This window comes from Archocentrus centrarchus, chromosome 4 (assembly GCF_007364275.1).
Source record: "Archocentrus centrarchus isolate MPI-CPG fArcCen1 chromosome 4, fArcCen1, whole genome shotgun sequence".
NCBI classification, from domain to species: Eukaryota; Metazoa; Chordata; class Actinopteri; order Cichliformes; family Cichlidae; genus Archocentrus; species Archocentrus centrarchus.
The window spans coordinates 28,109,799-28,131,270 of record NC_044349.1 but is presented as its reverse complement, the minus strand read 5'-3'; the positions used below and the strand labels follow the sequence as shown (position 1 = coordinate 28,131,270).

Sequence of the window (21,472 nt, the reverse complement as noted above, 5' to 3'; positions counted from 1 at the left end):
GGCAGTATGGTGATGTTTTGATCCTTGCTTAGGGCTGTGATGGCCTTCTTCTCCTGAATGGTGAGGTTGGATGGAGGAAGTCTTGCACTGGAGAGAGTGGCTGAAACTTTCATCCTGATCTGACCCACGCCCCCTTCACACCTGGGCACATGTGTTCACGCACATGATCAATAGAGGGTCATAACCACCTCCAGGGGACTACGCCCACAGGGGTTTAAATACCTGGGTCTCTCCACCATTTGGTTGAGAACTGAAGAAGCCTTTCGGATGAGAGGTGAAACGTCTTCAAGAAACAAAAAGAAGTCCAGTCGCCTTTTTCAAGCTCCAGAGACTACTATGACCTGGATAACTGAGAATCTACACAGACATACTGATATTACATAGGTATTTTAGAAATACTACGATGTACTAGTTATATGACTAATACTCACCAGAGGTCAGTATTAACACATAAGTGTAACTCACCTGTGCTGAGATTTTATTTATTTAATTCTGGGGGCCCAGAAATTTGAAATCGATTATGAATATCCACGTCTATAGAGTAAGTTTGACAAATTAAATACATTTTTTAATGCACGGATGAAACTTCAGCTGTTAAACTACTTCACGTCACGTGACCACCGCGGAAGTGACTGTCGAGTTTTTGTTGATGCGGAAGAGAGCCAAAGCTTTGGGGATGTTTGGTTTTTAAAGTTGTTCGACAGTAAAACATATGTAATAGATAATACAGAGCGGGGAAACAAAAGAAGGGAGCGAGGTTACAGCTTTATTTGAAAAAAACTTTGACCGACATAACATCTAATGGCGGGCAGTAATTTACAGGTGAGTGACAGATATTTACTGACTGATTGCATAAGACTGTCCACTCAAGAGACATTTTTTTTTAAACAAGCAAACTGGGGCTTTAAATTACTTTAACTGGCTAAATCAGAGTCTAAAAATTATCCAACTAAAAAATATTTAGCTTAAAATTCAGTAACAGGTTTCATGATTATAACTAATGGGAAAAACGTGACATTATTGAATCACTGCTAATGTTTCATAGATTAAGAAACTTTAACATCATATAGGCTTTCTTATAGTGAAATATACTTGATTAGTGTTTATCACTTTTAGAGCGATGAAAAGCAGGAAAGTAAATATACTAAAATACTTTGGTTACATAAAGTTACTTTTTAACGTTTCTGCCTCAGGGCATTTAACAGGGCAGAGCTGGACTTTTTACATTTATGAAAAATGGATAATTTAAGCGGTTTCTTTTCTTTTCTTGTCCCCTCAGATGTTTTCAGTAATCCTTTAAGAGAGGTCCCACCCACTGGATGGGAACCACTAGACTGAATCATCAATATTAATAAAGATACCTAAATTAAAATGCTGTATATAATCACAGTGCCCCCTATTTTAGTATCTTCAGTTACTTATTTATAATACTTTTGAATGCTCTGTGCTGTTTTGTAATTCGACACTATATGCCTTACCTGCATATATGACCAAGCATATAATCAAGAAGCACAAACAACAACCAAAAGGATTGAGAGATACACTAAAAAAAAGTTACTATGTGTAACAACTTATTAGAAAGTTGTACCATTAATCCTTCTCTTTCATGTTGTTTATTCACAGAAAGCTATAGATCTGGCCAGCAAGGCTGCAGAGGAAGACAAGGCCAAAAACTATGAAGAGGCCCTCAGATGCTATCAGCATGCAGTGCAATACTTCCTTCATGTTGTTAAGTGTGAGGAACTTGTACCATTGTTGGATTTATACATCTTTTGTGGTATTTCTTATTCCACTTCCATTCCACATGAATGATCTAAGTCACTTTTTGTGTTGTTACTACTGCAGATGAGACGCAAGGCGAACGGGCGAAGCAGAGCATCAGGGCGAAGTGTGCCGACTACCTGGACAGAGCTGAGCAGCTCAAGCAATATCTGAAGAAGAAGGAGAATACTCCTCCAGCTAAACCTGTCAAAGAATCCGGTGACAAAGGGTGAGAGTGATCAATAAATCTGAGAATGAGTCCATGTCACAGTATTTGTTGCTTGTTTACTGTTGGAGCTCTGTTCTGCAGGTTGGGTAACTTGCTGATAAAGAAAAATGTAATTTGATCCTAATAATAGTGGACAAAGTTGTGAGTTATTTGACTTTAGTTTTGCGCTTTGCACTGCCAAAAGTTCTCTCAGAAGCACCATCGATCAGTCTGCATCCACTTTGGTGATTTAATCAGCAACAGCGGGCAAAATTATTGGAACGACTGTGCAACAATATTTATGTATAACACTTAACACGTAAACAAACCATTTTAATTATTCACTTTCCAGCCACTCGATGCATTTAATTAACATTTAATGTAGTTGAAGCAGGAGCATCTGTAAGCCAGCCTGTATTTATCTATAAATGGATGAGTAAGTCGCATTTAATCAGGTGTCAACAGTGTTTTTATACTGCATGAAAATTTTCTCCTTCAGTCCATTAAACCTTTCCACTCAGCTGATGGCAACAGGACACGTATGATAATAAATCTGCCGCCTCTGATTTTTTTCAAGTGTTGCTCTGCTGTTATGCATGATCACCCACTTGCCTTTACAGTTTTTAAATCACCTGCAGATGACAACAGATTACTACGACAAAACCACACTCAATTGTACACACATCAGACAGGTCATTCTGCCAAGTATGCTTTATGACTGAAATGCATTACATAGCAGACACTGCTGTAACACATTTTTAACTATTCAAATAGAGCATTTATACAGTGTTATGACAGAAATTAAATTCATGTGCTCTGCTCCTTGTGGGCTAAAATGTGATTTACTGTGCCCTTGCTGTGTGAACGACTCAGACTTTTAGAGAAATTAGGACTGAGGATGTGATTTATTGATCTCTTAACTCTTCCAATCTGTATTCAACTTCAGAAGGCTTTTTTCAGTTTTGTGTTTCTGCACATGTATAACCCAAAGAGCAGGTGTGCTTTAAACCACAAAGTCTCAGCGCCCAAGATCTACCAATTTTTATTTGTGTAGTTAAAATCAGGCCCTTTTGGCATACTTGCAGTTATGGGGAGCATTTTTTTTTAAAGATTATCAATTGAACAATATCACCATTTCCTTTTTAAGTACATATTGTTTAAATCTTTGTATTCAACTCTCCAGAAATCTCTAACTCTGAGTGTTTGTTTCACGGAAATTATTATCAAACAATAAGTTTAAGAGCCAAAGTAAGGCTATATAAACATATATTTTACTTGTTGATTTTTGATGTGCCCTATGTCTCTGCCTTTGCTGGTAAAGTGTGCCACCTGGTGTTCTCATTCAGAAATCACACATAAGACAGTCATTAGTAAGCAGTTTGGGAAGGAAGGATGAACTCTTAAATTTAGGGGGGTTTTTTTTAGCATTAATTTGGATTATTCTTTATTACGTTAGTTTTTTCAATTTATTCTGCAGAAGTAAGATGTATCTTTTTGTGAAAAAACGTGAAGGATCATTCATAAGGTTTTTTTTTTTTTTTTCCTTTTAGGAATGAAAGTGATGAAGCAGATGATTCAGAAAAAAAGAAGTTCCAAAATCAGCTCTCAGGTGCGTACCGCTGACCGAATTTAATGACACTTAAATGGCAAATGTTTTGGTCTTTCTCAAACTCATTGATTTTATAGGTGCCATTGTTATGGAAAAGCCAAACGTCAAGTGGGACGATGTTGCTGGACTTGAGGGAGCCAAAGAAGCCCTGAAAGAAGCTGTTATCCTGCCCATCAAATTCCCGCATCTGTTTACAGGCAGGAAAAACACAAGCCAAGTTTTACACCTTCTGAAAGTGCTGTGAATATGTGTTTGTGGGAGTTTTGTTTGTTTGTTTGTTTGTTTTAAAAATACTACATCTGTTTCTGTAGGAAAGCGAACACCTTGGCGGGGGATCCTTCTGTTTGGCCCTCCAGGAACAGGGAAATCCTACTTGGCCAAGGCGGTGGCCACAGAAGCTAACAATTCCACCTTCTTCTCCATCTCTTCCTCTGACCTCGTGTCTAAGTGGTTGGGAGAAAGTGAAAAGTGAGCCCCAGGTTCTTTACCCAGTGACAAAGCCGGGAATACAACAAACAGGTTGTCCAAAATAAAATTTAAAAACATCTGTTTTTTTCCACATCTGTTCGTCTTTAGGCTGGTGAAGAACTTGTTCTCGTTAGCCAGAGAACACAAACCATCGATCATTTTCATTGACGAGATCGACTCCCTCTGTGGCTCCAGGAGCGAAAATGAGAGTGAAGCAGCTCGCAGAATCAAGACGGAGTTCCTCGTCCAGATGCAGGGTGAGTAAGAAGACACAAATTTGGGCCAAGAGCTGAAAAGATGTAGTTTTAAGTTTAAGAAGTGTCATGGGCTGTGGCTGATAGTTCCATTACTGATGACAGTTGATTGTTTTCATGATTAGTTATTTTGGCTAAAAAATTGCCTATAAGAGCTTGCAGCCCAAAGTCACCTGTTTATGTTTATTTTGTCACAAAAACATGAAAATGTGGAGTCTTTTCTCCTTTCAGGTGTTGGTAATGATAATGAGGGAATCCTGGTCCTGGGTGCAACTAACATACCGTGGACACTGGACTCCGCTATCAGGAGAAGGTCAGACTTGTTTCTATACAAATAGCCCCTACCTAATTACCTCTCATATCATCCAGTACTGCTTTGTGTCAATATAGTGTGAGATAACAACTGTGATTTAAGAGGCTTAGTGCTTCATAACGTCTAACTGAACCTTTTGTCTGTGTCTAAGGTTTGAAAAGCGAATCTACATTCCTCTGCCGGAGGAACATGCTCGTTCCTACATGTTTCAACTGCATCTGGGCTCTACCCCCAGCGACCTGACAGAGGCTGATTTTGTGACTCTGGGTAAAAAGACAGAGGGCTACTCTGGAGCTGATATCAGTATAATCGTCAGGGATGCTCTCATGCAACCTGTCAGGAAGGTTCAGACAGCCACTCACTTCAAAAAGGTAAAACCACAGGAACTGTTCCCTGACATGCTCTTATTATGCTTTTTGTCATATTTCTAAATGCAAGAAAAGCTGGTGAGGGAATCCAGCTGGAATATATTATTCCAAAATAAGAAATGGGTACATCTGACAAGATACTTGTCTTACCTTTACATACAGTTAGATTAATTGTATGCATATCAATTGCATGTCTACAGCTTGTTTCTATTACCCACAAGTGTTATCGCAGCTCAGAAATACTGTGAGCAGTAGCCTTTCCAAAACTGAAGCTACATAATAAATTTCTCACCCTAAAATATAGCGTTTCCTTATTCCTGTCCATCTGCACGTACTAATTCAGGTTCGAGGATCATCATGGAACAATCCTGGCACTGTGGTGGATGACCTGCTCACTCCGTGCTCACCTGGAGATCCCAACGCCCTTGAAATGAGTTGGGTGGAAGTCCCTGGAGAGAAACTTCTAGAGCCAGTTGTGTCCATGGTAAGAGAAGCCTCATTCATTCATTAGTTGATCTGAAAACCACGCCCACTGGATAGGAAAACTGTGAGGCCAGCAACTGGGCTAACTGCGGGCTAAAAGACTCTGAGTCCTTTACGGTGGCCAAAAATGTTACATTTTGCTATTTCAGAAGATTATTTTAGCATCTTATGCCTAGTTTTCTCATAGATACTACTGCACTAAGGTAATGCCATACACAGCATGAAAGCTGTACGTAGCTTCCAGCTCTGAAGAGTGAAGCCATTTATAGAAGGCTACGGGAATCAGTGTTTTGCTAGTGGATGAAATTGATAAAGAGGCATCATCCAAGTCAGTGAACAGCCATGAATTGTTGTTTTTCCTTCATTGTGGGCGAGACTTAATCGCATTCAGTCTCTGTCAGACAAACACAGTGATAGAAACTATTCTGACCTACCCAATCCTCTCCATACAGGCTGACATGCTGAGGTCACTAAGCAACACCAAGCCGACAGTGAACGAGCAGGACTTGGAGAAGCTGAAGAAGTTTACTGAAGATTTTGGTCAAGAAGGCTAAAAAATACTCTAAATATGTCTCTACTCATAAATAGGACTGCAAGTAACAATTATATTTACTGTCAGTTATGCTTCTGATCATTTGATTCAGCTCTTCAACTATTATGTGTCAAAAATGGTGGAAAATTTCACAGGTTAAATGGGCCAAAGCTCATGTATTCAGTCTTACAGCTGACAAAAAATATTAATCTCTATGTCAGTCGTAGATCGTTTTTTTTAATCAACCAACCAGTTGATGAATCAACTATTTCTGCCATATTAATCTATCGATCCACTGAAGTTCACGTTTACATTATTTTTTTAAGGGTTTTTCATATTTCTTTAACTTATTTCAAACCAAAGCCTTTTTTTTTAAATGCATATGTGCAGTGTGTATGATGGCAACAGTGGGTAGCACACTTTCTGTCGTCTAAGGCAGATGATACTGCGATTAACAGAACTAGTGTCATGGTTGGCACTTATACGGTCAAATCTGTGAACACTAGCAATCACTACATACAGAGTTATCATTAATGGCTTCAATGAGGATCTTCTGGGGTTTCTACTGAAATGTAATAATACTAATGAAATCATTTTTAAATTCTGATTCTTTGCATATTTTCTGCACCTTTTTCCCCATCTTGTCTTGATAAATCATTGTGACACCTTGTTATACTTCAGCTCTACTTCTAAACTGTCCAACTTTTGTAGTCTATTATGATCAGAGTTATTTATAAAAGAAAATGCTCCAACTGTGCTGCCTTTAAATATTTCTTTTGGGTTTGCATGAATTAAAAAAAAGGTCACTTGCACTTTTCTTGTATTCTACTGGATATGTTCTGTGAACAGAAGTCTCAGGGTTAAATAAAGGAAACAAAACATTTGTGAATATGTTTATTTGTTAAAATACATCTCTTAGTTAACTATCATATTTATATATATTTCTAATGCAGGGTAAATCATAATTTAATTGGTACATTTGATGAGTAACTATTAATTTCACAGGTGCAAACAAATTAAGACCTGTAGAAGAAAAAAATGACATCAACGTTAAGCTGCTTGCAAAACAAAATTTCTTACACATCTTTCAATAATAATCAAAATATCTGTTTGAAATGCAGACCAACATGTTTTCCATCGAGCAAAACTTCAGATTTTAAGGGTCCTAGCCAATTAAAATGTCTCAAGAGAATGATTTATCTGCTGAGTGCTCCTAAGTCTATGGAGGTTAAACAAACAACAACAACAAAAAAACACTTCAAACACACTTTCAAACAAAAGTATGCTTTAACAGCTGCCAGTGAAAGAAAGAGCATAAACTGTGCATATATGAATCCAAAGGAGTGATGTCCCTTTCCACTTTGACGCAGACTTCTGTCTGGTAAAGACAACACAATCAAACCAGAGTCCATCAAACGGGTTCCTCAGAATGCTGCACTCAAAGTGATTATTGCTTTGTGTGTGCGACACTCACCTGAGGCTGCTTCCACCACTAATTACTTAACCAAATATATACTGCAAAATTACAACAACAAAAACATTAAAATAACAAAATATACAATAAACAGAAATAAACACAAAATCAGTGTAATAAAAACATCTGTGCGCCATGAAAGGGAAAACCAACTGAACTGAGAGGACCTGAAGTGTTCATGAAAGGAGTAGTGTCTTTCCTATCATCCTAAGTAATGCTTATATTAGATCATGTTTTTTTTGGTTAAGAACAATCATATTCAGACAACACAAAAGAAAAAAAAAATAATAATGCTGGTAACCAACAACACAGACTATATATGAAAGTGCTAAGAGTAAATAGTGAGCAGTTCACTGCACATCACAATCATGCTTCATAGATTTAGCCCAACAGACACGTTTCATTCCAACTCACATGATGATACAGAGAAGAGGCTATATGATGTGAATACGGTGGAGAGAGCCTTGTGCTGCTAGAAGCACATTGGTTCTGACACTAGAAGACAGAGAAGAGAGAGCCAATTGCTAAACCGGTTGCTGCTCCAGCGAGCATGCCCAACGCCACGTCTCCTCCGTCGTCACGCTGTCGCTCCCGAATGATGACATGGTTCACTTCAGGAGCGATGTACCCACCTACAAGACACAAGTTTTTGTGTTGTTTAATTAAAAGAAAGAATTTAAACTAAATCTAATTATTTTCCCTTCTCACTTTAGCCTCTAGTCACAAAAAAATAGATTTTTAAGTTTTTGAATGTCATGAAAACCCCTAAGGATGGATTCAGATAACTTTTGCGTACTTAGATTTTTGTCTATTTCCTAGACCAGGATAATTTTTTATTTTTTTGCTAATGAGCAAATGTGGGCACAGTAACTAATATGGTATGTGACAGTATTATTATATCCATTATTTATCCAGGTAAAAGTCTCATTGAGATTAAAATCTCCTGTTCAAGAGAGACCTGGCAAAGAGGAAAGTAAAAATTACTACAAATAAAATGCATAACAATTTATGTAGTGCAAAGTGGAAACCTTTTTACTTAAATGCTTAAACTGAAGATTTCTTATATAGACTGCATCCAACTACTGCACTGCATTATAGGCATTTACAGCAACATAGTAACATCAACATTGCTTCCATATTCTAATATTCCTCTGGAAATAATGCACACTTGGCATAGTATTGGGTACAGACTAAGGTTTTGGGCATACTGAGGCATCTCAAATGCGATTTTAGTGCAATAAATATTCTGTAATTTTGGACACAGCCATTCTGAGCATGTCAGCATTAGCATTTGCGGTGTTTCCGCTTTTAAATGAGTCTGAATCTTGGCAGCTGTCTCATATGCATCAATGCATGGGAACGCAGCTAACTAGCAGTACAGATTTGTTGCAGGAAATTACCTCCAGAGTCTTTAGCATCATGTTTCTTATAGACGTTTTTTTGTTGTTTTCTCTCTCACGCCAGACTGAGATGGTCATATTTTGCTGTATATCCTTACTAGACATGCATAATACAAGTAATATAGAAAGTACAGAAAGGATCAATTAAACCTAAGAAAGATTGTGAGAGGTACTATATGTTCAGTTCAAGTTTACTTTACGGTATACTTTAACTGTTTACTGTGAAATGTTCAGTTACTTACCCCGGTACTGATAAGGATAAGCAACTGTGTAGGGCTGCCCATCAGCAGTGTATACGACCTGTGTGACCTGTGGGGGAGGTGCAGTGTAGTCTCCATACGGGCCCGGGGCATACATCTGTCAAAATATTAATATGACATAAGTCATATTAAAGATGTAACTGTACTAATAAACCCTTCATATTAGATGGCTTTTTTTTTTTGTTTCACTTTGACCATTGAGTTGGTTTTGTAGTGCTTAAATATGACACACAATGCAAAAACTAAGGATAATGTACAAACATCTTGTGAGAAGCACTATTTTCATAAAAGACTTTAACACTGAAAAGCAATTTTATTCAGTTCCGAACACGAAAAGGAAGGTGCGTTAAAATTGTTTTTCACCGGCTGGGGAGGATATTCCGAGTAGGGGGGAGGAGCAGACGCCATCACCTCCTGTGCAAAGCCAATCTGAGGAGCAGTGGCCACCTAAAAATAAGAAGCAACAAAAATTAGCCCACCAAAATTTGTTATTAAGATGAATGTTAACAACCAAGAAATATTCAGTATTACTCTCAGGAGGACAGTTCTGCTGTGCTCAAGTCACTCTGATTTCAGGTGTATTCAGAGCTTATTCAGGTAATAACAAAGATAATGACAAGCTGTCAGCTGCAACAACACTCAGAATCTCACCATGTTAATTCTGGCATCCTGAAGTGCCATAGTCCATGCCCTACAACAAAAGCAGAAACCATATCATCTTGAGATTAAAATGTCTCTTCTAACTACCTTTACTTGAATACATCAAACTGATATAATGACTCAGTGTGCACGTGCAGTCTTACAGAGCATCATCTGCACTGTCCGCACACAGGCTGATGACCCGTCCATCTCTGCACACTATCTGGAACAAGGCATCACGTGTCTTCCCCTCCGGTGGGTTCAGCTCTAAGAAGCAATGCAGCAGGACAAACGGGGTGATAAAATGTTTAAAATGAGAGCAAAGAGGTGGGTAATTATAGCAGCATAAGCTTTAGCCCTGGATGATAAGCACCCTGACATGCAGCAGAGTTGCGGATGTTAATGCAGTTGACCCTCATGTGGATGTCATCCTCCATGTCACGCCGTTGTTGATCATTGTAGAACACGAGTCGTCCGTCAGCCCATAAGTCGAACCAGTTTCTTTTCCATCGACGCAGGATGGTACCTGACATGGAAACGTGGTACAGTCAGGTTTTTGTTTATTTCCAAAGGATGTCACTTCATCGTAACCATGTGAATATTTCACACATTTATGGCTGTATTGTTTATTTATAGAGAGGGAAAAAAAGAAACTGCATTAAATCTGATGGGTCTGAGTCATTCTGTATCAGCTGACCCAATTTAAGAAGACTTCCCAGCCTGACCATCGCTGATTTTTCCAAAAGAATTTCAAGGTAACGATACACTTCTTAGTCGGAATACCACATTTTGGCTTTCTATTGTTATTAGTTTGCTCATATTAAAAAATCTGATAAGGTTAGGGGCCTTTTCAAGCCTTTTCTAAGCAGCATTTTCTGTGGCGCCATTTTCAAATAGCTACATTTAGAGAACTACTTCCGTTATGTCCTTCGCATTTGTAGGTCAAATATCTGCTACTATGACTTCAGGAACATAGAATTTCACAAGCGTAGCAGAAGTTCAACATAAAATTCTGAGAGTGTGAATTTGTTGGAAAATCTGATAGTTCAGCCTGCACTACCATAATTGAAGGCCTGTAGAAAGAACAGTTTAAAAGATGCGGGGCTGAAATCTGTAACACATATTCCCACATACGAGGCGTACGCTTCATCATGAAACTACTCAAATCAGATGCATGCTCTTAAAGATATCGGAGCTTGAAAATGAAATGGGAAAAAAGTATTTTCACGCAAGTACACTGTGATATTCAAAACAAAAAAAACAACATTGTTAAACAACTTCAGTTTGACATTTCTAGAAAGAGTCGGTGTCTGGTATTAACATATCCAAAATCTCTGTGCTCTGCCTCACTTGCCAAAAAAATTTCTTTTTGAAAAATTCATATTTTTGTTTACAGGCAGCATCCACCTCTGAGTGTATATTCTAATATTTGTAAAATTGACAGATTTTGTGATGGAGAGCTTAAATTTCCATAATGTGTGTCATGCACTAGACTAAATTATGTATGAATGGTGACCCCAGTACAGTCTTTAGCTGTAGAACTAATGGGGCTTGAAAACTGATTAAAATGTATAATAGCAGTAGAAAGATAAAACTTGGTAGTTTTCCTATTAAGAAGTGTATGATCACACTGCAATTTTGTAAGAAAAATCAAGGCTGGTCAGGCTGGAAGCATGTGATCATTTGACATGGAATGACCTCTCTGAATCTTAACTGGAGTGATGGAAAATCATTCTTCAAAGAAATATTCCTTTAATCAGTTTTTTTTTTTTGCCCTCTTTCTTATTTTTTTACATATGTGTCACACTTGGTTGTTTTAGGTCCTCAAACAAATGTTAATATTAGACAAATGTGACCCAAGAAAATACAAATGCAGTTTCAAATGATGATTTCATTTATTAAATGAAAACGAGCTATCCAAACCTACCTGGCCCTGTGTGAAAAATGAATTACCTGCTAAACTTAATAACTGGCTGTGCCAACCTTGGCAGCAAGAACTACAATTAAGCATTTGCAATGACAGGCAATGAGTCTTTCACATCCCTGTGGAGGAATTTTGGCCCACTCTTCTCTGCAGAATTGTTTTAATTCAACCACACTGGAGCGTTTTCTAGCTTAAACGGTCTGCTTAAGGTTATGCCAAAACATCTCAATCATATTTAAATCCAAACTTTGACTAGGCCACTGCAAAACCTTATTTTTGTCTTTTTTTAAGCCATTCAGAGGTGGACTTGTCCTGCTGTATAGCCCAAGTGTGCTTGAGCTTCAAGGCACGAACTGATCGCCAGACATTCTCCTGCAGGATTTTCTGCTAGAGAGCAGAATTGCTGGTTCCATCAGTTACAGCAAGTTATCCAGGTCCTAAAGTAGCCCCAGACCATCACAGTACCACCACCACGTTTGACTCTTGGTATGATGCAGTGTTAGTTTTACACCAGATGTTACAGGACACAAACCTTCCAAAAATTCTGCTTTTGTCTCAGTCCACAGAATATTTTCCCAAAAGTCTTGGGGATCATCAAGATTTTTTTTGGCAAATGTGCGATGAGCCTTTGTGTTCTTTTTGGTCAGCAGTGGTTTTCGCCTTGGAACGCTCCCTTGGATGCCATTTTTGCTCAGTCTCTTTCTTATTGTTGAATCATGAATTCTGACCTTAACTGAAACAAATGAGACCTGCATTAAAAGTACATTAAAAGAGCCCAGATGTTGTTCTGGGCTCTTTTGTGACCTCCTGGATGAGTCGTTGATGCACTTTTGAAGTAATTTTGGTAGGCTGGCCACTCCTTGGAAGGTTCACCATTGTTTCAAGTTTTCTCCATTTGTGGATAATGGCTCTCACTGTGGTTCGCTGGAGTCTCAAAGCCTCAGAAATGGCTTTGTAACCCTTTCCAAACAGATATATGTCAGTGACTTTGTTTCTCATCTGTTCTTGAGTTTCTTCAGAACATGGCATAATGTGTGTTACTTTTTGAGATCTTTTAGCCTGCTTCACTTTGTCAGACAGGTTCTATCTAAGTGATTTCTTGATTCAACAGTACTATCGGTAATCAGACCTGGGTGTGGATTGTGAAACTGAACTAAATTTTCAAAAAAAAAAAAGTATTTAATCACTGTTAATTAATGATTTAACAAGGGGAGCAATTACTTTTTCACATAGGGGCAGGTAGAATTGAATAACTTTTTTCTCTTGATAAATGAAGTCAGCATTTAAAAACATTATTTTGTATTTACTCAGGTTATCTTTGTCAAATATTAACATTTGTTTGAAAAAGTGTGACAAAAAACAGGGGGGAAAAAGGCAGAAAGAAATCAAGGAGGGAAAAATATTTTTCACAGCACTGTATCTCTATTTCTATCACTACTATCAGGCTAGAAATGTTGCATTATGGGATAAAGGTGACCTAAACCAGGATAAAGACCCAACAGATCCCCTTATTGTAGGGCTCAAACATTCGTGCTTTTCCTTTAATGTGTCATCTGTCTATATTACTCACTTTGTCGATGAAGCCAGCCACTCTTTACCATAGCCATCTTAGAAGTAACACCTAAAGAATAAAATGTAAACACATTAGAGAGTACATGCTATTACTGAAGCACTCTAACAGCATATGACTGGGTGTGGCATATATAACACAAATCTCGTGACTGTTTGCGCTGTTAGCAAGTTCACAAATATATTTGCAGAAACAAAGGTTGTAAAGAAAAAGAAAAAAAAAAAAAGGCTAAACAAATTATGTACAACAGTACAGTTTGAAGGTGGCTGAGTGATTTGACTAAAGTTTAAGATGAAAAAAGTCACAACAGCGGCTCAAGGCAGTGACCACATGATCAGAAACATGCACACCATATTTAATAAATGGACATTACATTAGTGGACACCAGATAACGGCCAGTTTCACTTCTTTAACCATTTCTTAGGTAATTTGTTCACTATTTAGCTAGGATACTGGTTTCAGTTATAGCTAGGCCAGTTGTGAGTAGGTCATCTTCATGAGTTATAGTGTAATGATGAAGAAGAGTTCAATAACAGCTGATGCAACCCGTAGCAAACCCCGTAATAACATGAATAAACTGATAACTTCTGTGATATCTAGGTTATTGCTAATTGCAAGCGGTTTTTTTTAAATGAACACGTCGCCGTCACAAAGCTAACCTGTCGACTCAGTGTTTATAAGTAAGCTAAAACACCACAACTTGTTCTTATAACCGACGATGTAAGCACACGTAATTGCAAAGGCGCTTGGTAAATTACTTACTTTCTTGATTTCTTTAATGTTTTGGGGGATAAGATCAAGCCTTTCGTAAGGAAACACCAAACACGGAAGTGAGATGCAAAAAAACAAAACAGAAGATGCCTTCTTCGGAGAGCGCTGACCGCTAAACTGAGCGGACACGGCGGATGCCGTAAGCCCCGCCCACAGGCCGTCTTCACGGACGTCCAGCCGTTCTTTTTTTTATTTATTTATTAGGGGATGAGAGGGAGGCGTTTGTTTTGGATGACGTAACCTATCAGCTGACAGCGGTGGAAAGTGCTAGCAAACGGAACGAGGGCGCGCTCGTTGAAGTTCCTTTCTAACGTTTCGCAATCACATGGTCGGCAGCCTTGTGTTAATATTCCTCATGTTTATTATTATGATTGCTCTGGTATTGGGCCTGTGACGAATCTCCTTGTTGGTTTCATCATTTCTGGCTGCCAGTTAACAGTACATTAAATTGGTGTAAAACGCGTATACACTAGTAATCACAGTAGCAGCGGAGACTGGGAGCAAAAGTATGTATTCATATCATTACTTATGTAAATAAATAGTACTCAGAGAAAGTTTTTAATTACATGTGAGTTACCGAACATGCAAAGTTGAGTCCTGTCCTCCAGCACGCATGTTCGGAGTGAAGGCACGCTGGGGGTAAACTGCCACTTCCTCTGTTTTTGTGAACGTCGCTTCATTTACTGCGGAGAAGCCTGAGACTGCAGATAGAAGCGGGCGACTGCAAACCACTGACCAACGGGCGACCCAAGGTTACAAAACAAACCCAACCTCTCTCTGGGCAACAGTTTGAGGAGCTAACGAGAATAACGCAGAAGCTAAACAGCTAACCCGAAATGGCGACGGCAATATACTTGGAACATTACCTTGACAGTGAGTATCAGTAACGTGCTGTACTGTTGTTAACAGGGTGAACATGTCACTTTTAGAGGTTTAGTTGATTTCAGCTTTTTGGGCGGCGGATTCCGCGCAGTGTGTTAGCAACTAGCAAGTTGTTAGGTCACTAGCTCGCCAGCTAACTGGTTAGCATCGTGATCGTGAGGGTTAAAGTTAGGTAAACTTTTCATGTATGGTGTCCATTTGAGTCAGAGGGGAATGATTAGCTGGCCGTTTCACACATGTAGGAAAGCTGATTGTATGGGTTGCAATCGTTTCAGATTCATGTGCATGCACTATTGGAGCAGCCCGCAGCTGTGTAACTAGCACTGGTTATATAAGGGCATTTAAACTTAATTATTATATTAACAGCCTTTATTTTTTTTAACTTTGTTTACTGTGGCAACTGTTTGTGCTTGTTGTTGGGTAACAGACGCCATGCATTTACAACCTGTTGGTTACCGCGTTTCCCGTAACAGTTTACGCGCCGGGGCGGGGTGTTTGAAGTGCGTCACATGGTGCACAGGCTGTATTTACCAGGCAGTTATTGTTATTATGAACCAATAATAATGCCTGTTATTGGGACAAATATAATATCTACGAAACTTTACAGTGTACAAAATTACAACGTTGTTATTTTTTTAAGTAAGTTGTTATGTTAATAGAATAATAAATTTGTTATTAATGATTATCATCAAAGGTGAAGAAGAGAGTGCAGGCAGGATGCAGTGGGTAGAGATGAGTGTCAGGGGTGGTTTGGAGACAGAGTCAGAGAGGTGAGGTTGAGATGGTTTAAACATGTGCAGAGGACCAATATTGGATATTCTGGACAAAGGATATTAAATATGGAGCTGCCAGGCAGGAGGAAAAAAGGAAGACCACAGAGACGATTCATGGATGTAGTGAAGGAGGATCTGCAGAGGGTTGGTGTGACGGAGGAGGATGCTGGGGATAGGGTGAGATGGAAGAGGTGATCCACTGTGGAAACCCCTAAAGTTAGCCACCGGAAGAAGAAGAAGACTTCAATATAAAACTATGATTTCTAGACTGTAATTAATTGCATAATATTCTCCACTCATTACTTCCTGGATGAATGGATTGAAGTGTTAAGGATTAATATAATCTATTCTCTTCTTTAGGTATTGAAAACTTACCATGTGAGCTACAAAGGAACTTTACTTTGATGCGGGACCTGGACAACAGGACTGAAGGTGATAATTTAATCTCTTAACATTACTGTGAGTAAAATGCTTTATGGATTTAAAGCTGTGGACACTTATTGCTGTGTTATGATGTTTGCCAGGCCCCTTATGTGTGGTGTAAGGAGACCTTACATGTATTGTTTGATCTTGTTATCCAGCACTCTAATAACAATCATGCTGTTTTACAGAAAAGAAAGGAGAGATCGACAAGCTGGCTGAAGAGTACATAGCAAATGTGAAGAATCTAGCTTCTGAGCAGAGAGTGGAACACCTGCAGAAGATCCAGAATGCCTATAGCAAGTGCAAAGAGTTCAGTGATGACAAGGTCCAGCTTGCAATGCAGACATATGAAATGGTCAGTCCAAAACAGATCCTGTCATATCTTAATGTGTGTCTTATCCCTGTCCACTGATTTTAATGTCATACGGATTTTAAGCCACACTTCTAGCTGATTTGCAACTTAAAAGTGTACATGTGTTCAGGTTATAATATGCATAAAATGCTTTTACCATAGGTGGACAAACATATCCGCAGGCTGGATGCAGATTTGGCACGGTTTGAGAATGAGCTAAAGGAGAAACTGGAAGTAAGCTATGACAGTACAGAAGGCAGAGCTTTGAAAAGTGAGTCGAGTGACTGGTTGCTTTTCATCATAAAACATAAGAAAAGAGTTTTAAGTGTGGAATAATGCAAATATTTTTCCCAGAAAATGAGGTGCGGGGGCTGAGAGAGAAGCGTGGCTCCAGGGGAAGAGGAAGGAAAGGTTCAGATGAAGATTCTCCCAGAAAGAAAAAAATGAAAAACAGGTGAGTTTGAAGTTTGAAGCAGTCAGACTCGAGTTTACTGGATATCGGCTCTCACATTTGATCAGGTTTATTTCTAACAATGCTCTTTATGTTATGTTGGTCTTTTTAGCCCAGACTTGAGTGACGCTCTCCTGCCTATGCAGCCATCAGACGTGTTGGACATGCCGGTCGATCCAAATGAACCTACATACTGCCTGTGTCATCAGGTGTCCTATGGAGAGATGATCGGATGCGATAACCCAGATGTAGGTTTCACTTTTTATATTTACTTATTTTTAAGCTTTTATTGTAAGAATCTGTTTGACTCCCCAGGTTTAGGTTGATTCTTTACATTGACACAGTTTATTTTTTTATTCATGTTTTTTAGTGCCCCATCGAATGGTTTCATTTTGCTTGTGTTGATCTCGCCACAAAACCCAAAGGAAAATGGTAAGTTTTTGAGCAGAAACAACGCTATTCTGGTTGTCTGTGAAAAGAATTAAATTTTTCATGAATATTCATTATAATGCATACCTGTTTTCTGCAGTGGCTTAACTTTATTTTTTTTTTTTTTTTTTTTTCCGCTCCTCTCTTTTTAATCTGTCAGGTTTTGTCCGAGATGCACCCAGGATAAGAAGAAAAAATGAGTTTTCAGAAGTGCTTATGTAATATCTGTATTTTTGGTAGAGTTTTGTAGTGTCATAAATATATAAAATATTTTGGTTCTTACAACTCACCACATAAATGCTGGTTCATACAGCTTTCTTTAAAGGCCTAATCCGGATTTGGAGTCTATCTACACTTGTCGCTTTACTATGTCCATGTTACTGGATTTGGACAGCTGTCTTTGACCAGTAGCTTTAAAATAACTAGTGTACCTATGTATTATTTGTCTATTCTGGATAAATCTTCTGGGTGTAGTTTTCACAAATTACCATTCAGAAAGTCCTTCCTCTCAAGTCATTTGCTGTGTATGTGTATATCATTACTAACAAACTCAAAAACCCGGATTGTGGCTTTAGCATACTTGAAATGTCAGTTTTATAAAGAACTTTTTTAAACAAATTAATAGCCTGCTGAGAATTTACAATTTAAATGCCTAAATCCTTACTGGTGATGGGGAAAGGAATTGTCAGTTTGTTTTTTGTTACTACCTCCGTAGGGAATACATCAGCACTGCGAAAAGACTGCAATTGATACCAGTGTAAAAAATAGAAAAAAAAAAAAAAAGAAGTACTTTGATTAGCTTAAACCAAACTAGCGAAGCAATGTAAAGTCATTCTGTATTGTATTTCAACAGTAACCTGCGACTTCTTTGAATGTATTGTGGTACTAATGGTCAGTCAGTGTCTCTTGTCAACTGAATGAGGTATTTAAGCACTTTGAATGACATTTTCCCCTTAAAAGGTTTGATAATGCAGGCTTGGTTTTATGATTTAGTTTATCTCTTTTAAAACTTTGCCATAGAACATCATTGCAAACCATATATGGAAGTATATATATTTTGTATGATATGAAACTATTTTGTGGATGCTTTTTTTTTTCCAAAGATATATCTGTTGTATTGCTTACTTCCTGGTGTACACTCAGATTTTATTTAATAGGATTTTAGCATCTTCTTTCATATTCAACTGTGAATATCACTCATGTAGGTGTAAGCCACAAATAAAAAGAACCAAAGTCTTTGTATTTTGTAAAATTCAGTATTTTATAACAAATAAAGATTCACTATTATCTGTGCATTATTTTGTTCATTGCAGCTTGAAATGGTACATGTGTGTTTATGATCATGGGCTGTTCACAAACAGTGCTTGATTTTGTTTCCCCTTATTTAAAAATAGTCCTCTAACCCTGGAGTGATCTAAAACTTTCAAAACACGTTTGAATGTTGGTGATGCTGGGTTCCTGTGCCAGAAAGCAGGTTCAATAGAAATGGAGTTTTTTAACCCTGAGATGAGGGTAAGCTGTGGGTGATGAAGGAAACTCAAACTATGGGTTAGTTACCTGTGTAACAGACACAAGTGTGTTGATTTGTATTAACGTGGGCACTTTTATGTCATCAATTTTAGAGACCGCAGTCACTGGATGTTGTAAATTTAATATCAGTGTTCCATAGTCTAAAAATTTCAAGTTTGAACCTACGCATCTTTTCAACTTTTTCACCTAACTTATTACTAGGCCAGGCTATGACTTTAAAGTAAGTAAATTGTCTTGTTTGCTAAGACTTATGTTTTGCCCCCATGCAGTTACAGCTGAATAAATGGGCTACCTTAAAAAATTGTAATAACCTATTGCAAAATTCCAGAAATATCCCAGCTTTATCAAGTATTCAAGTCAGATAAATGATTACTATGTGGATCAAGCAGAATATCATATTTACAATATTGTTGCCTTACCTAATGACCATTTATGCATTTTTTCTTAAAGATAAATGTCATGTTATGTCACATTTATAATTCTAGTTTCACTTGATTAAAAAAGAGGCTCCGCTCTTTGTTTACCACGGTGAATCCTGGCATCAGAGCATTCTAGTATTTCTGCTATATTGGTGTTTATATGGATACAAAACATTGCAGTCTACATCAGTTAGGTCACATGCTCCTTCTGCCTCACTGTAGGTTTGCAATCTACATTTTTAATCAAAAATACTGATGGAGAGAGTTTCAAAATCCATCATCTGATTCATCATCCCAGCTGCACTTTCCTTGGGTGGTCTTAGTGAAATCCACTTCCAGGTCATAAATAAAATCAGGATCATCTTTGTGCCTCCGGTTCTTCTCAAAGAGTTCATCCATTTGGCCTTTCTTGCGAGCCAGCTCCTCATCATCCAGCTTGTTCAGATCTTCATTAGGGTTCAGATGGAACGAGGAAAGGCTGTGCTCCAGGCTGAAGCCCTGCATGTGATCGCGCAGGATGATGTGAAGCTTCTCGAGCTGGCTCTGGGAAACACCCTCAAGGTAGTCTCTGTGCCGAGGGTTGTTTTTCAGCCTTTCAGCGGCCATGCTGTAGTCTGGAAGAGAGGGCGTGATGTAATAAGCTGGTAGTATTCCTCCCCAGTTACTTTGTGGTAATTTAAATACAAAATAAGCTACACACACACAAGTTATGTAGGTGCGACAACTGAAATGACTGATTTCATATAGTTCAGGTAGAAAGGGAGGAACATAAAGTGAACCTATTAAACTTTTCTTTATCGTAATGGTGGGTGCTCATACAGTATATGAAAAAAAAAGTTATATTCTTTGTGAAGGTTCTACCCTTTTGCAAATTTCAAAAACAATTTAAAAAGCTAACTTTTTTCAAAAATGCATTGTCTGCTTGTATGTTTTTATTTCAGTGCACAAGTAAGCCATGCTAATTGTTGTGTTAGATGTATAATGCACAAATTATCAAGCACGGACAACATATAGTTAATATTGGCTGTGCGGTGGTGGGTGATGGGTTTAGCTAGGGGCAGGGGCCCTATCAAACATTGGGCTGGCTCTATATAGAGTATCAAACATGGCCAAAGCTTTAAATACTGAGGTCAGAACATATACAAGTAATCCATGTGAGCCAAAAGCTCAGGCTTCAGACTGCTCTAAACACTCAGTTTCAGGCAGTTCGTTCTACTCTTGGATCTTTGTGATATCAGTGAAAGAGGATCCCTAATATGGTCATCTCAGGAGGATTTCCTTAAAGGAGGAGGATCTAAAACAATTTGTTTCAGCCAGTGGACGAACTCACTGTTTGCTCCAAGGACCAGTATGAGATGGATAATGACTATTTTGATGTGTGAATCATACAGAGGTACTTTGAGAGAATCCAATAAAAATATGGAGCTGGAAATAGAGTATAACAGATCAACTTAAAATACCCTCACTTTTAATGGGGCTTCAGTTATGCATCTTCCTATTAAATTACAAATTACCACAAAGTAGTAGGAGCCTGGAGCTCAGTGCCTTGTAGGTAATCTACCTGGAAACCTGGGACACTTTCTTCACTATGTTGTCTAAAAACTGTAGAAATTAAAACTTCAGGCGCTCGCAACTCTTGACGGTTTATTAGTTTTCCTGGAATATTACTTTATTAATATACAGTAAACAAGACTATAATAATAATTCCACACTGGCTGTTGAATTTACATTAATGTTAGCTATTTCTGTCCTTACATCTTGTAGCATAAACAGAGAATGCATGAATGAGTTGCAAAGTATACGTTGTGCCTTACCGGAGTATTTGGAGAAGTTTCTCACAGGTATTATTCTTTTGCGCACCTTTTTGGTTTCCGTGTGCTCATAAATTAAAACTATGGAAGGAGGGCTGAACTGCACCCCACAGCGCTTTGCTGCAAAACGCATCCTCTACTTATATCACATCCAACAAGCCAAACTCAAACAGACCATTCAGTTAAAAATTTTTAAAACGGAAATATCCTAACCATAATTAATAGCTGCTCATGTACAGTATGAATTAAGAAATCAAGGAGCGGCTTCACAAACGATTACGCGTTGCCAGGTTTGCCTGCAGAGCCTTAGGTCAATCGGTATCAAACACTTCTGTCTGTTGGAATGCCTGACTTTTAATTTCGGATAA

At 38.3% G+C, this 21,472-nt stretch overlaps 4 protein-coding genes across 4 annotated transcripts; 2 read left to right on the top strand and 2 right to left on the bottom strand.

The window, feature by feature from the left end:
* The first annotated feature begins 640 nt into the window (after positions 1–640).
* LOC115778509 (vacuolar protein sorting-associated protein 4B-like) lies at positions 641–6,880 on the top strand. Its single transcript, XM_030726558.1, has 11 exons — positions 641–822; positions 1,624–1,735; positions 1,846–1,990; positions 3,520–3,578; positions 3,656–3,775; positions 3,890–4,046; positions 4,155–4,303; positions 4,532–4,613; positions 4,765–4,984; positions 5,325–5,465; positions 5,917–6,880. Exons 1-11 carry the CDS (start codon positions 802–804, stop codon positions 6,016–6,018), a joined length of 1,308 nt encoding a protein of 435 aa, XP_030582418.1. The 5' UTR covers positions 641–801; the 3' UTR covers positions 6,019–6,880.
* Positions 6,876–14,211, bottom strand: plekhb2 (pleckstrin homology domain containing, family B (evectins) member 2). The gene is made up of 8 exons (XM_030726561.1): positions 14,026–14,211; positions 13,264–13,314; positions 10,143–10,295; positions 9,934–10,036; positions 9,782–9,821; positions 9,494–9,577; positions 9,113–9,227; positions 6,876–8,102 (listed from the first exon to the last, which is right to left on the bottom strand). The coding sequence occupies exons 2-8, from the start codon at positions 13,298–13,300 to the stop codon at positions 7,966–7,968; spliced, it is 669 nt and encodes a 222-aa protein (XP_030582421.1). The 5' UTR covers positions 13,301–13,314; positions 14,026–14,211; the 3' UTR covers positions 6,876–7,965.
* Positions 14,212–14,297: 86 nt separating this feature from the next.
* Positions 14,298–18,155, top strand: ing5a (inhibitor of growth family, member 5a). Its single transcript, XM_030726560.1, has 9 exons — positions 14,298–14,540; positions 14,729–14,907; positions 16,050–16,121; positions 16,301–16,467; positions 16,627–16,735; positions 16,819–16,918; positions 17,028–17,163; positions 17,286–17,347; positions 17,505–18,155. Exons 2-9 carry the CDS (start codon positions 14,871–14,873, stop codon positions 17,542–17,544), a joined length of 723 nt encoding a protein of 240 aa, XP_030582420.1. The 5' UTR covers positions 14,298–14,540; positions 14,729–14,870; the 3' UTR covers positions 17,545–18,155.
* A 621-nt stretch (positions 18,156–18,776) lies between these two features.
* On the bottom strand, positions 18,777–21,409 carry cep19 (centrosomal protein 19). The gene is made up of 2 exons (XM_030726562.1): positions 21,108–21,409; positions 18,777–19,907 (listed from the first exon to the last, which is right to left on the bottom strand). Exons 1-2 carry the CDS (start codon positions 21,235–21,237, stop codon positions 19,561–19,563), a joined length of 477 nt encoding a protein of 158 aa, XP_030582422.1. The 5' UTR covers positions 21,238–21,409; the 3' UTR covers positions 18,777–19,560.
* Positions 21,410–21,472: the final 63 nt, after the last annotated feature.